The 15532-nt window shown below is 47.0% G+C and overlaps 1 protein-coding gene across 1 annotated transcript; it reads right to left on the bottom strand.

Moving 5' to 3' along the window:
• Positions 1-3400: 3400 nt before the first annotated feature.
• Positions 3401-14806, bottom strand: PDE12 (phosphodiesterase 12). The gene is given in 4 exon segments (XM_020968974.2): positions 3401-11204; positions 11430-11508; positions 13407-14109; positions 14111-14806. Coding segments are annotated over 4 exon segments (1884 nt in total). The 5' UTR covers positions 14770-14806; the 3' UTR covers positions 3401-10761.
• Between the last annotated feature and the right edge of the window lie 726 nt (positions 14807-15532).

The following is a 15532-nucleotide window of genomic DNA, read 5'->3' as shown; positions in this document are numbered from 1 at the left end:
TAAATTTGAGCCCGCTCCTACCAAATTGTAGAGTCTTTGAAAACAGGCCTGTTGAAAGATTCAGTGTCTCTTTGCAGAAGGAGTAGCCTAGCTGAAGTCAGAACTTCCTCCGTTTGGTTGGTGAAAGAATGATGAATGTATTAGTTATGGTGGCTCTGACAAAGTGCAGGAAGCAGGGGGAGGGGTGCAGGCTGAGAGGTCATGGATCTTTGACCTGTTTCAGGTTTCGATAATTGAAAGATTAATGAGTTTTAGATAGTGAAAAAAATACTGCTGATTATCAAAGCAGAAACTGATGAGGGGGATGAATGGGAGGGGGGTGAGGTAGGGAGAAACAGCTGCAGGTTTTTTGTTTTTGTTTTTTAAATATTTTGTGGCCCGACCAAAAGAAATGCGTTTCTTACGCCCATGGTTACCCCAGATTAGTCTTTATCTTAGGTAAATTTTTTGTTTTTCCCATATTGTTGGTAACTTAAATCAGTACACTTAGACACTTAGAAATATGCTTTGGGTGTTTTTTTTTTTTAACCAAGGCTGTTAATAGTTTTAAAGTGTTTCATGTAAATTATATTACTGATAAGCATCAGAATTTAATTGTGTGTTGAAAAAGACAGCAAAATTGTTTTTTCTGTAATAGGCTTGTTTCAGATCTACTGTTAAACAGACATTACTTTCATGCAGTGTTTGTATAGTAATCGCTGTATGAAAGATTAATTTTTACTAAACCTAAATTTTAATGAGATTTGTTTGGAAAATCCACATTCCAGTGGGCTGACTTAGAGCTGCTGCTCCCTGCTTTGGTTCTGACCTCTGCTGTAACACTCCGATGCCTCCGACTGCTTCCTCTTCCTTAAAGAACAGCTCAGGTACTGCAGGCAACACCGAGGCCTTCTCCAAGCCTTCTAGTTAAAAGTTGTCTTTCCCTCCTCTCATGAGGCTGCAGATCCCCAGCTCAACTCCCATCCCTTCTGAGTCCTGGAATGGCCTTGACCGAGACATTTCCCTCTCTGGGCCTGTTTCCTTATCTTAAAATGAGGGCTTTGAGCTAAATGACCTCTAAGGGTCCTTTGGAAAAACTGCAGATGTTAGCAATAGACCCAGGCTGCCTTCTGGGGCTGCAGGGAAAGAATGTTTTAAATTTAAACTAATTTTTTTTTCTTTTTTGTGAGGCAATCGGGGTTAAGTGACTTGCCCAGGGTCACACAGCTAGTAAGTGTCAAGTGTCTGAGGCCAACTTTGAACTTGGGTCCTCCTGACTCCAAGGCCAGAGCTGTATCCACTGTGCCACCTAGCTGCCCCCTAAACTAATTTCTTCTAAAATTACCACCTGTTTCTTTTAAAAATGTTTAGGCATGGAGATTTAACACTTGGTCATTTTTCATGGGAAAAAGAAGATTACTGTTTTGGTCAGCATCAATAAGACGTTTGTGTGATTTTCCCTATTGTGGAAAACAATTTGTTGGTATAAAATGCTATCCAAAACCAGTAAAGTCACAACTCTCAAGTATTCCTGTAGCTCTTTTCCCAATATCAGATTGGAAAGATGAACAGATTGTGATTTGGTTAGAGGTTCCCCGTCCGCTGCAGACTACCACAAGGCTACAACAGCTTTCCCCATCCTTTCTCCATCCTGTTAATAAGCTATTATTTGTTTATAACTGAAGAAATTCTCTGCTGTCCCTCATTTGAGTGACTGTTCTGTTGCTTTGCTGTGAATGTATCCATTTTTTTTAACTTCTACAACATTTTGGTTGAAATTAAAATTGGATGAAATTTCTTAATGTCATCATCTTATGTCACTCTTGTCCCATAATTTGGGTTTTGACTCCAGCAAATTATTACAGGTGTTCCCAGAAGTATTTTATTTCTGTGCCATTTTCAGGACTAGTAGTTAATTTTGCTCACGTGAATTTTTTTATTCTTGATAATGAAAGTCATTTTTTTCCCCATATATTTGTGTTACGTATTTAAAGCGAGAGAGTGTTCACTGTTAATTTAATAATGTTGCCCTGTTGTGCTGAATGAGCAGGCTGGATCACCTGGGAGAAATTGTGCAGTGTTTTTTAATGATCTCCAGCTTCTGGAAAGGAAAGGCCACCTTGTTAGCCTCAGTATTGGTGATGCTCAAAGAGTCAGGAAGAGGCTTTGAATAGGCAAGAATGGGCTGTGGCCCCAAGATAACTTGGGCAGAACTGACAAAGCTTGTTTGCAGAGAGATGCCCTGTCAGTTGGGTCTCCACTGAAGCTGCTCCTTTCCTGTGCTGAGCTCCCTTGACTCCAGGATCCAATATAAACTCCTATTTGCCATTCAAGCCCTTTATAGCCTGGGCCTTTCCTGTCTTTCCAGTCTTCTCCCACTTCACTTGGCTTCATATACTCTGCAGTTCAGCTTCACCGGCCTGCTTGCATCTGTCATGTCTTTGTACTGGCTGTCCCTGATGTCTAGTATTTATTGTCCACCTCACCTCTTAATTTCCCTGGCTTCCTGTAGGGAACAGCTCAAATACCACCCACAGCAGTAGGCCTTTCCCTTTTGGATAATCTTCATCCACTTGTATATATCGTCTGTATACCTAGTTATATTTTTTAGCTTTTATTTAGAATTTTATTTTCCCCTAGTTACATGTAAAAACAATTAACATTCATTTTTTAAAACTTTTGAGTTCGAAATTCTCTCCTTTCCCATCCTTCCTCATTGAGAAGGCAAGCAATTCAATATAGGTTATAACATGTGGTTATGCAAAACATCCGTAGTAATGTTGTGATAGACTTAGTTATTTTTCCCTATTAGAATGTGAACTCCTTGAACTGCTTTCTTGGCTTTCATGTCCTCAGGGCTACCTGGCACAATTAGCCCTGAAGTATTTCTTGACTGACACATGCCAGGGGAGAAGGCAAAAGAGTTATCTCAGTATTGGAGTTACTGGGGGGTGCTTAGAACAGAGAAAAGAAAAGATAGAGGGGGTTATGATCATAGGCTTGTGGAAGGATTAGGATTCTTTTATTGCTTGACCCTAAAAGGCAGTGTAAGCTAGAAGTGCCTCACTCATCAATCTTCCAAAATTGGAAAGGGCTTCCCTTGCTGAAGATGGATGGATGGATGGGCGATTATGTGTTGAACCCTGTTTGAGCCTTGGCTTGTTTACTGGCCAAGAACAGACTATCTGTCACTGGTTTATGTGGGGAAATAAAGGGTGGCTCCCAGATGATCACACTGAGACCTGAAGGTCTGGTCCAAACCCCTCATTTTTTAGAGATTGAGCCCTGAAGAGGGGAGGTGACCTTACACTGTTGGTGGGAGCACCTTAGATTTGAACAAAAGTTCTATGACTACAAATGATTTAGACAGAAGTGACTACTGTTTACAAAAGAATAAAAATTCCTTATATTCCTTCTAGGATGACTTTTCTCAAAGAGGTTTTTATTTTGTGCAATCAACTTTGATAGACATCACAGACTTTGGTACGACAAAAATACAAAGAGGAAAACAATAAATAAACTTGAGTCTACCATAAATAAGTTATTACAGACTTCTTGACACTCATGGCAGCCATTTAGGAAAGGGAATTAGCCAGTCAAGTAAACCTTTACCCCAGAGCGAAGCCAAGGCTTCCTCAGTATTGGGTTGGCAGGGGCTGGGAGTAGTTTGAATTTGAGTTGTGTATACGGTTGAAGAAGCCAAAATTCTTAAGTGACCATGACATTGGACAAATTTCACAGGAGTCACATGTGCTTTCTTTTTGTTTAAATTCAAGATGGCTGAACTCAAGCACACTAGCAGTGAAGAATATTTTGTACTTACTTCCAGGTACTATAGTTTATAAGCATTAGGTTCACCCCAACTGCTCAGTAGGAAGGCCAGCTCCACTAGGCACCCATTTTATCCAAAGATAATTCAAATGACTAACACAAAGTCCTTCACCTAAGCAAGCAGCAGGAAGAAACCATGCTTTTTGCCATGGACACAAGTCCTTTTATGGTTTACTCACCCAGCATGAACACAAAGACAACTGTGCAAGCCTACAAATTCTTTTAAAACAGCTTTCTTCAGGACAGTAAAAAAACATGGAATGAGACAGGTTATTTTTAAATGCTACAGTGGTTATAAGATGGAAATCAAGATTTGTAGCCTCCCGGGTTTTCTGCTTATTTTGAGGGAGGTGTGCTGCCTCCTTCAGAAAGACCAACTTTAGTTTTCCAAGGAAATGTGTTTTTGTGAATATGCCGATGACTGAACAAAAGATATCCATTTCCCCCATTAAATATTGACAGTGGTCATTCACAAGCAGCAGTACTCCATGGGTAACATCAACCATCTTAAAAAGATAGTAAATTTATTAAATACTTTAAAGATATTGAGTTATTTTTTTCACTCCTGTCCAAATCTTCATGACCCCATTTGGGGTTTTCTTGGCAGAGATACTGGAGTGATTTGCCATTTCCTTCTCCAGCTCATTTGACGGATAAGGAGACTGAGGCAAAGAGGATGAAGTGACTTGCCCAGAGTCACACAACTCCTACGGGCTGAGGCCAGATTTGAACAAGTCTTCCTGCCTCCAGGCCCAGTGGTCTATCCACTGGGTCACTAGCTCAGCTATTCTGTTCAACATCATGTCACAAATTTTGAGATTTTAAGAACTGACGGGAACACATGTAGTAGTCAACCTGGCTGTTTCCCAGAATACCTTAGCTTCTTACAATGAATCAAATGTAACCTCAGACAAACTATAATCCATCTTGTAAAATTATAAAATGTTGGAGGTAACATTGCTGATTTTCCAGTTTTGATATTGGATTAATTGCTTGTCTTCCCTTACCCTTATTGACTCGAGTCCGTTCTTACTCGGGAATATGGAATTTTATTTACTTGGGTTTTTGTTTGTGGTCACTGAATTCCTTCTGCACCACTAAGGTGTTTGTTCTGTAAAAGGAGACCAGATGATCTCTGAAGTGCTTCCTATGGTCCTACCATTCCTAGAGATGGGCCTTTTTAATGAAGGGGACGAGGGAGGCTGAAACCCAAGGACAGCGGTGTTTCCCCTGGATTGTTTAGAACTGGGGGGCTCTTTACTGCTCACTAATTTAGAATCACTCAATTAGGACTTCTACCTAAGGATGGGCAATGGAAGCCCAAGAACTTGGATCAGACTGTTCTGTAATGTAATAGACCCAATGCAGCATGCTTCCTTGTCAGTTTTTTAAATTATATCTTTGTCTCCATCACCAAGGCTAATAGAAAGCTCAACAAAAGAGATGGTTGTGGAGAAGGAAGACCACGTTCTCTGGAAAGCATTCTCAAGTGAGTATAAATAAAGAGTAAGTAAAAACTGAAGCAGCTCTGTCTATACCTGCTAATTCTTGTTTAATCAGTATACTTCAGTTAAAATGAGAGGAGCACACACATGTAAAATGTTTAAGTGCTTTTGCAAAGCTACAGAGACACAAATATTAATATTGTGAAAGGGAGCAAATAAATGAAAACTAAAAATCTGTCATATTATGACACGATTGGATTATCACCTATCTCAACCCAAGACTATGAAAACTCAGGGCCTGGAAAATTCACTCCTATCCCTTCCAGTGTGTTATCTTACCCAAGGGAGTAAGTACTGGCTTTTAGACAGTTCAATTACACAGAACAAGGTCCTAGGATCACCTCCCTGTGTCCAGATCGGATGGCATGGGCTTACACTTGGATCACATGATTCCATTTTCCTAAAGGAGTCTTTAGGAACTTGTCTCATAACAAGATTCCTGACCAAGCCAACCTTACGTAGACACACCAGAGACTAGATGAAGCTCCCTCCTCCCACCAACAGCTAGAATGCTGAACCTCAATGCAGGAAGTTCAAATTCTGCCTTTTACTCTGTGATCTTGGGCAAGTCATTTCATAGGGTTGTAGCCCCAGAGTTGGAAGACGCCTGGGAGGGCATCTAAGCTAATGTTTCAGAAGAGAAAAAAGAGACCTAAGCAGATTGAGTAGCTTGCTGATGGTCCTATAGGTCAGACAGGTCCCATCTCTCTCACCCCAAGGCCTGACCATGCTGGGAAGTCCCCACATAAACCAATGAGTTTCTTCGTGTGTTCTAACATAATCTTAGTGGAGATGAGTGCAACGTAAAAGACGGATGTGGACAACCAGGAAAGGCAGGGTACTGGGGCAGCCCGCAGAGTCCCTGACACTAGGGCTGAGACTGACATGTCTAAAGCAGATTGAGAAAGGGCTGGGTAAGATCAGACCAGGGATATGGCCAGGCAGCCTCAGCCCAGTGGTTTTTAGGCAGTGGCAGCAGCATTTCTTGTTTGCCTGGACAGTCTTGTTTCTTTTTCCAGGAACTAATTTAATGTCCACGTGTTGCAGGCCTTAGGGTTTTGGTCACAACTACATTCCTGTTTAAATCTCTTACACTAACTTCTCTGAACATGTTACAAGGTCATCTCACCCGGCACGTGTGGAGAAGGGTCGATTAAATTAAGGCAGATGCATTTCCTACTTTGCAGGTGGAGACGGGTGGGGATTGCTAATATCTTAAAAGACAACTTTCGAATACTACAGGATGCAAAAATGTAACTCATTTCAATCTGTGCTCCCCCTACCCTGACTTAGTTGATCAAGGAAAACTAAATTGTCCTTTCCCAACCTGCCATAAACTACATCATTATGAAATGAAGTGGAAAATAGGGCCCTTTGGGAGGAAAGCACCAAGTTGGGTGATATAGCCCTGAATATTAACTGCCAAAAAACTTTACGCTCTTCAGATTTTTTCTATTCGTTCTTAAAGTGTCCTGTATCTCTCAGTTCACGCTGGTTACACAGAACATACACTTTTGCTACAGAACCCAAAGGGTTTTGTCTTGTACTTGCTAAGGGCCAGTTTTAGGATAAAGCTCCCAGTTTCATTTTCCCTAAACATCAGCTGTGTTTAAGATTCTATCTTGTGAATAGCAGCTGACATTTGTCTAATAAAATGTGCGAAGTGCTTTCTGTTTTCTCATTCGGGCCCAACGACCCCACTGACTGGGTCTGTAGCTACTCTAGCCCTCATTTCACAGATGACCAGTTAAGGTTAAGAGAGAGTGACTTGGTCAGAGGCAAGGTCTGATCTTAAGTCCAAGGCTACCCCGCCACCCTGCCCACTCTACAGATGTTAGTAATTCTGATGGACCCTGACCTCCACCAAGAAACTAAAACTTGCTGACGGATTGCAATCTATCATGCTCTATAAAAATGTTACAATGGGGGAAAGATAAAAACAAAAAATCAGACTATTTGGTAAAGTAGTTCTGGTTACTTTCTCTTCTGCATAGCTCTTTGAACGTATCTTACTGCTGCATCCTTTCTTACCCCTTGGCCCACGGGCATCTCTGGTTTATCCCGACATTGTGCCAGGCAGGCTAGGCTAGTTTTCACAGTAAGGAGAGCTCTATCTTCTCCACTGCTTGGAATCATACGCCAATTGGAATGGTTGAAGTACACGCCTAGCCTTGTCCCTCAGGAGGGAAGCCCCTGCAGTGCCTCCAAATCAAGTCTGTTCTCAATGAATATGGACATGAAGTCAATCAACATTTGTTAAGTGCCTACTCTGTGCCACCAGGCACTGTGCTACATGCTGGGGATACAAAAAGAAGCAAAAAGATCTTGATGGATATGAAGTTTATAAAGAATTAATTTGAGCAGGGCCACACCTAGAGAGAAAGCAGAGTAGGAAACGATCCCTCACTATTTATTCTTTACAACCAATAGAAAAAATTAAAATCAGAAAACAACAGATATGAATACCTAGTCCAAGCATGCTTTATGGACGACAAAACATAGGTAGTACAGCTTGGTGGTAAATCAGAATGTCTGAAACTGGTGAATTCAAAGGCCTAGAGCAAGCTAACTGAGTACCCCTGGCTCAGACCAGACCTGATTTTAGTGTTGTTTTCTGAAAGCCCATTTATAAATCAGAAGATCACCAGAAAGGAATTCGGACATTTTAAAAAAGTCTCACCAAGTGTTTCTGTGCTTTCTACTAAATTATAAATTCATTGAAACTCCCTCAAAGTCACCAAGCTCATTGGTTTTCTTGTAGTGGCTTGGGAACAGAATCCATCTTGTGCCATTTTCAACCACTTGAATTCAACCCACAGTTATTTTTTAAAATTTAGTTGGTTAATCTATTTGGTGATAATTTCTGATATTATAAAACCTGGTTTATCCTGGAAAGAATTGCTTGACTTTCTTCTACTCAAATTTAAAACATACTATAAAATCAAATTTAGTGAGAATAAGGCATAAAACACATTTAAAACTTAACAAAATTATTAATGACCCCTTTTAAATAATAAGGTATTATGACTCATTAATGGCAAGACAGAATTTCAGCACACCTAGAAATGCCAGTGACAGTCTTCCTACTCACTACAAAGAGCCTTCGTTATCTCCATATGCAAACTCCTGCACATACCAGGTTGAATGGTAGCTGACTTAACTTTTGTATGGCTACAAAACTGGGTGTTAGTTAAGATATCTTGTGTTATCTTCCTGTGTCCCTTGCCTGTAGCACAATGTATTAATGCATTTTCTTGTAGGAAGATTCTGGAGAAAATGAGATAAAACCATCAGGAAAAAACAGGCTGAAGACAGAATGCATGTCTGGATCAGAAGAAGAGCACAAACTTGGAGAGTTTTACCTGGAAAGCCTCAGTAGACAAGCTGCCATCAGATCTGCCTAGGCTGGAGTTGTTGGACCCGAAGTTAAGTTTGCCAGGCTGTTTAGGATGAGAATCCCATCTGCCTATATATAAACCCATGTACACTTTTGAATGTGAAAAACGCCCGAGAGATTTCAGGTCACCTCTCAGCAGGACGTTTCCATTCTCCATGCTTCTGGAAGCAAACAGCTCAGAGACACTGAATTTACATTTACAGTGGTATAGGCTAGAACTACAGGAAAATACCATCTTAAGCCTCTTCCTGCATTCCTTTTTATTTAGGAGACAAAAATACAGAAACCTAAATCTCTCCTTCCACCCACAATAGTTAGGATCTAGTCCAACACCCTCATTTTATAGATGAGGGAAATGAAACTTAGCTACCTGACTTGCCTGAGGAAATCCTGGTAGGATTTGGACTCAGGTCCTTTGGCTCCAGATTCCTCCTTCTAACATGCCATATTGCCACACCGGCTCTTGGTTTGGTTATGGTGATTTTGATCTAAGTTACAACAGGATGGGCCTCTAGGAAGTCCTTAGGGAAGGAGGAGTTTGGAGGTAGGGACCTACCTCCAATGATCTCCTGGGAGCTTATGACCCCAAATCATGAGCACTTTCAGCAGGCAGAAGATGAAGGAACAAAACACCAATAAAAGAGTTAAGTCCTAGTTAAGGTTCCAGGCTCAATGGCAAAAGTAGAACCAATAGTTCAAGCTATTACTTCCCCCTCAGATAGAAAACACTGGAGATCCTCTAGCACTGGGGAATCAGTACCTTCAACAGCTAAAATGAAACCCAAGCAGGAAGCTGCTACCACAAAGCCTCATTGTGCCGTGCAGACCACCTCCACCAGGCGAGAGCGATCCTGCAGGTGAAGACATCTTGTTGGTGAAGTCTGGCCGCAGCCTCATGATAAACATAACCAACAGCAAACAGGAGCTAGCCAGCCTCAAACTTAAATAAATCTGTCTCAAATGAAAAAGCAGGGCACTTGGGCTTCATGGCTAAGATTTTGCAAGGGGTGACTTCTCTATCTGGGATGTTCCTACAATCCATAGGCTTGTTTAGTTTTATTAACTTGTCCCACACATTCTTAGTAGTGCTATTCTGATTTGTAGACATTATTAAGAAAAACCCACCGGCTACACTTCCAACATCAAACTTAAATAAATTATCTAAAAACTTCAGTCCACCTCAGCAGGGCATTAAGATTTCTGACTTCCATCCGACCTGCCTTAACACTGGCCTGCAGAGCCAAATTCCAGATAACATTAAACTTCACAAAGAATTTATGGTTGAGAGAGCGCAGTTGCTGCCTGCCAATGACTGCTGACTCCAGTCTACTAGCTCACAGGTTTAATGAGGAATGTCTTCTTACTGGTGCTAACTTGTTTGGTCACACTAAGAATGGTTTCAGGAATACAGCTCCTGTAGCAGCTGGTTATCAGAAACCAAAGCCCTATCAGATCCTGCGTTTCGGCTTCAGAACTGGAGAGGTGAGATGGAAAGAAGGGATGGCCATAGGTCACAATACACTTAAGGATTCTCAAAGCTCTTCTTTTTTAAAGTGGGTCATCCAGAGGAAGATAGGGTGAGACCTGATAGCATTCCTTCCTTTCCTCCTCTAGCCACTCTCACTTTGTACCTGGTTACAACTTATCTCCCTTAATTATAAAAAACATGGTTATCGTTCAAAAGGTACACTATTTTACAAAACCTGTTAGAATCACTCAGGTTTCTTAAAAAGACAAAATAACCTCTTGATCACTGTTTAAAAATCACTTATTAAAAAGATATATGATCATCCAATTTTTGTGCCAGTTTTAAATATATTTGCTTTCTTCCCCCTCTGTTGAGAAGAGAGAAGAAGGAATCATGCAGATGTCACATACAATGAAGAACGAGGTTAGAACAGAGCCAGTGGTAAGAGTGTGAACATTTTCCCATAATCAGTCTGTTCCCCTCTTGTCAAGGTTACAACGTAGGCCTTGATTCAAGTTAGATCCTAAGTAACTGAACACCTTTTTTTGACTCAACAACTGTCTGCCACGCTGAGGTCCAGTCTATTTCCACTTTAAATCACAAATAAGGGCTATATGATCAGAGGGGTGTGAGACGCTGGGTAAGGCCTGATGGGTGGTGACTTCTTCGTGACTTGGCATCGGTATCACCTGTTCAACCTCTAAGGCAGTGAAGTCAATGAAAATATAATCTAGACATCCGTGGAACCCTCCCACGTAATTAGTGTAGGCAGGTTCCCCACATGCACTTTTCAGTCTGAAGGGATGGGTGAGAGACATGTTGCAGCGCTCCTCTTCCCCATTGGAGGTCCAGTCTTCATGGTCCTCAGAGATGCTGCCTGTGCTGACAAAACTGTACATGCCTGTGGAGGGCGTGCTATTGAAATCCCCGCAAAACAAGACGGGGATGCCAGGGTACAGATCGTGGGTCACGTGTTTCAGGTGAGTCAAGGCAACCGCCATCTGAATGAGACGAATGTGCCCACCTGTGGAAATGAAAGATGAGACATATGACTGCGGAACACAAATGACTAAACCGTTAGGGACACGGTCTAAAAAAAGTACTTGAATACTAGCAAGCCTAACCCTTATTAACTAATGCAAGGATGTGAGGCATTCTCTCTCTCATCTGTCCCTGTGTGTCTGTCCCTCTCTCTCTCTCTCACTCACACACACACACCCCCCCACCCTGCACCCATCCAAATGCTTACCTCTTGGATGCCAGTAGAGATGAGTGTTTGCAACACAAATCTTTTTAGAAGAGTCCTTTGTAGACTGAAGAACTGAAACCTAGAACATAAAGTGACACTACCTTATAAAGTGTCTTACAGTTGTTCGTAACTCCAGAGTCTGGTCCTGGAATATGGAAGGGACTGAAATCTGACATCATTTTCATGCTGACCCACCAAACCCTGAATTAGAAATGATGTATTTAACCATGGCAGCAGAAAGCCAGCCACAGAGCCCAGAAGTCCTGGGTTCGAGATTATCCTCTGACAGGTACTGGCAGTGGGGCCTAAGTTCCTTGAGCAGCTCTCCAAAACTCTGAGCTGCAGAACTGCTCATCTTTTAGTGTCAGAGGTAGTTTGCAAACTTGGAGTTCAAGCACACCAACAAAGTAACAGATCTATAGCAAAATCTTAAATAACTTGAGCTGGGTTTGAGATACGTGTACACCACATTTCACTAAGAGGGAAATTATAATGTTTGCCCAAGAATGAACAGTAAAATTCATAAATCTCTGGATTAGCAATCACTTCTACCCCTTAAGAGAATGAACTTACTTAATAGCAGGACAGGGAGGAGGGCAAGATCAGATCCCTAAAAATTCAGGTCATCTAACTCAATCCCATCCTTTTACACAAGAGGAAGCGTGAGCCCAGAGAAGTGACTTGCCATGAGCACAGAGAACTAGGTGAGATTTAAATACAACTTCCCTGACGATTCACCTATAGCAATTTCATTAAACGAAGCTCCAAATCCGAGGGTCCGAGGATCACACATTTACATTTGGAAGGAACATCTACTCCAGCCTCTTCATTTTACGGAGGAGGAAAATAAAGTGAAAGTTCAGACAATTTACAAGCTAATCCAGGCAGGAAGGCTTTGAGCTAGGACTCCAGTCATCTCTGACCCTACAAATCCTTTGGCTCTAGATACGGAGGCATGCCACTCACTTCCCAAGGCCCCAGACGCTTGGCTCTAATAAAAGTAACAGTAACACTTGCAAAAAGTTCTTTGAAAATATGACCTGGTTTGAGCCTCCTAACCGTTGTGTGGCAGGTACTGCTGGGACCGTGGTCCACATTTTACAGCGCAGACTCAGGGACTTACCTAGCACCATACAGCTGTCTGACCATCCTCCTGACCAGTCCAGCTCTAGCTACTACACCAGGAGGCTAGACTGATCCCATCCCGACCCCCTGGGACCCCCCCTTCCTTTCTTCACTTCAGTTTTTCTCCCAACAATCTGTAGTTCTTAAGCACCTGCAGGCAACATCTGCTGGGGGACACCAAGACAAAGCAATCCCTGCCATCAAGGGATACTACAGTCCTCATCTAACCTTGACCACCTTGCGTCTTACGGGTCTAAATAAAACTGGCTAAGAACCAGCACGCCTTTTTTTTGGGGGGGGGGGGGAAGAGGAGGCAGCCGTGATTTGCCTGGCAGAGGGCAGCAGCCCCGGGGCCAAACACAACCTGGCTACTCCTTCACCCCTGCGGTGCTGCCCAAGGCACTCTCCCAGCATCACAAAACCCAGTATGCGCCTCTTCTTCATTCAACTAGCACTTGGCGCCTGCCAGGCACTGAGCCAGGATACGGAGCTAGAGAAACAAGAACCAAACAGTCCCTGCCCTTCCAGGAAGACAACGAAGCCGTCCAGCTGAACCGAGCGACGGGGTGCGAGGTGCCCGTGCCCCTGCCCCCCCCCACCCCATACTGCAAGGCCCTCAACGGCCCGGCACGTCGCCTTCTTGTTTCCGTACCCCCTGTGCCAAGCGCACGTTAGAAGAGATCCGCCACCTTCTGAGGGGCAGGGGGAGGCAACAGCCCTCGGACACGCTAGGCACAGCCCTGGGCTCTCTTAAGATTTCAAGGGAAGGGACCGGTAGGAAAATCCACGGAGTCACAGCCTCAGGCCCGGCGGCTGTGCTGTGCACCCGCCCGCCCTCGGGTGCGGGCTCACCTGCAGCGCCGAGGACCTCTGCAGCACGCGGTCCCGCGCCTGCGGGTAGCGCCCCAGCTGCTCGAGCAGCGCGCCGTGCAGCGGGTCCCCGGCCAGCGCCTGCTGGTAGGCGATGTCGTGCTGCGCCAGCAGGCGGAACTTGTCCCTGCGGAAGAAGGTGGCGAGGCCCTCGTGCTGGTGCTGCTTGAGGCGGAAGAGGCCGTGCAGGCCGAAGGCGTCGAGCGCGGGCGCCAGGCTGTCGTGGAACACCGCGCGGTCCACCTCCTGCAGGCACAGCACGTCGGCGCTGTAGCCGCTCAGCTCCTTCTGCAGCAGGTTGAGGCGGTAGTCGAGGCCCAGCGCGTAGGGCGCGCAGTACGGGTAGAGCACGGCGCGCGAGTGCTCCGTGTGCGCGTACACGTCGGCCAGCACGTTGTACGTCACGGCGCGCACGAGCCCGTCGCCGCTCACGCGCTTCGTGTACAGGTGGCGCTGGTCGAACGTGCACGCGCCGGGCCCGGCCTCCACGGGCCCCGCGCTCTCCAGCTCGCGGCTCGGGCCCAGCCGCTGCCCGTTGCCCGGCGTGCAGCGCAGCTTCAGCCGCAGCCCGATGTCAGCGTTGGAGGGCGTGAAGACGCGCTCGTGCGCGCCGCCCACCTCCACCCACGCGGGCCCCGCGCCGGCCTCCGCTTCCGGCGAGTCCCCCGCGGCCGACGGGGGGCGCTGCGGACGGGGCCCCGGCCGCTGCTCCGGGCCGCGCCTCGCGGAACCAGCGGAAGAGCGAGCGCTCGGGCTCGCCGAACTCGAGGCCAAGCTTGGGGCACACGGGGAAACCGGCCATGACGTAGCGCGGCAGCTGCAGCTCGGTGACGGCGGGCGGGTTGCGCTCCACCTTGTACTTGACGTCGCCGATCTGCAGCACGGCGCCGTCCTGCCACGCGTCCACGTTGAGCACGTCGTCGCCCACGGCCTCCTCGCGGTAGTAGAGCTTGACCAGCGGCTCGGCCGGGCCCGCGGTGCCGGCTCCGGCTCCGGCCCCCGCGCCGGCTCCGGGCTCGGCGGCCCGGCGGCCCTTGCGCGCCGCCGCCTTGGCGTGGCCCTTGAGCGCGTTGGTGGCGATGCGGCTGAGCGCCCGGCCCAGCGGCTCGCTCTGGTCGCGCTGCATGTGCTTGTGGCTGCCGTCGGCCAGCGCGAACGACAGGCTCAGTTTGGGCTCCGAGGGCACGCAGCGCACCACAGCGCGCTCCATGCCGGCCGCGGCCGCGGCCTCGGCCTCAGCCCCGGCCCGCTGCGAGATCCGCGCCCAGGCCCCGCCGCGCAGCGCGCTGCTCCCGGCCCGCAGCCTCCACATGGACCCGCGCCCGCACGAGCCGATGCGGCCCATGCAACCGCCGCCGCCGCTTCCGGGCCGCGCGGGCGCCGACCAGCCCCGCAACCGCGTCCGCACTTTCGGCGGTGCGGGCCGTCCGGCGCCGGCGGGGCGCGCGGCGGCACGCGGGGTCCCGCTCCTCGGGAGCGGCGCGAGCGGCAGCGGGGCGCCGGCGGCTGGGGGTTCGGGGGTGGGCGCCCGGCTAGGGGCCGCCGCGTCGGGTGCGTGTCGAAAGTGCGGATCGGGGGCCGGGGGCCGGCTGAGCAGGAGCCGGGCGCGGTGACGTAGGGGGCGGGCCCTGCCGGCAGGGGGCGGGGCATCCCCCCACGCCGCGCTGGGAGCCTGCGGCGGCAGCGGCTGCCTTTTCGCCTGTAGAGTGGGGCGTCTGGCTCTCCAGACTCTCAAACGACCTTGGCGTCCTCGCCCAGTTTTAGTCGGTGGGTGCAGACCCGGCCTACGGCTCCAGAGCCACCCCTCCGGTCACGCCCTGGCCACTCGACGGGGCATAGGCGAGGCGCTTCGATTTCGCTTGGAAAATGGGACATCACGTTGACACGGCTTGAAAGTGATCCGTGGGTGTTTTTCAAGACCCCCAAATGCCCGTGACCTCAGACCCGACCCCTGGGGAGCAGAGCCCGGCCCTGGCACGTGCGGGACCCCCTCCCTCCCCACGGCACTCTATCTGTAAAATGGGGAAGGATCATCCGTCCTCCCCTGGCTTAGAGGTGGGTATCAGACCGTGCAGGGACCCTCAGCATTATCCGGGCTCCCAAATGAC

This window comes from Phascolarctos cinereus, unplaced genomic scaffold, assembly GCF_003287225.1.
Source record: "Phascolarctos cinereus isolate Bilbo 61053 unplaced genomic scaffold, phaCin_HiC Scaffold_4;HRSCAF=312, whole genome shotgun sequence".
Classification (NCBI taxonomy): Eukaryota; Metazoa; Chordata; class Mammalia; order Diprotodontia; family Phascolarctidae; genus Phascolarctos; species Phascolarctos cinereus.
The sequence above is the reverse complement of the archived record's forward strand: the minus strand, read 5'-3'. Positions and strand labels throughout refer to the sequence as shown.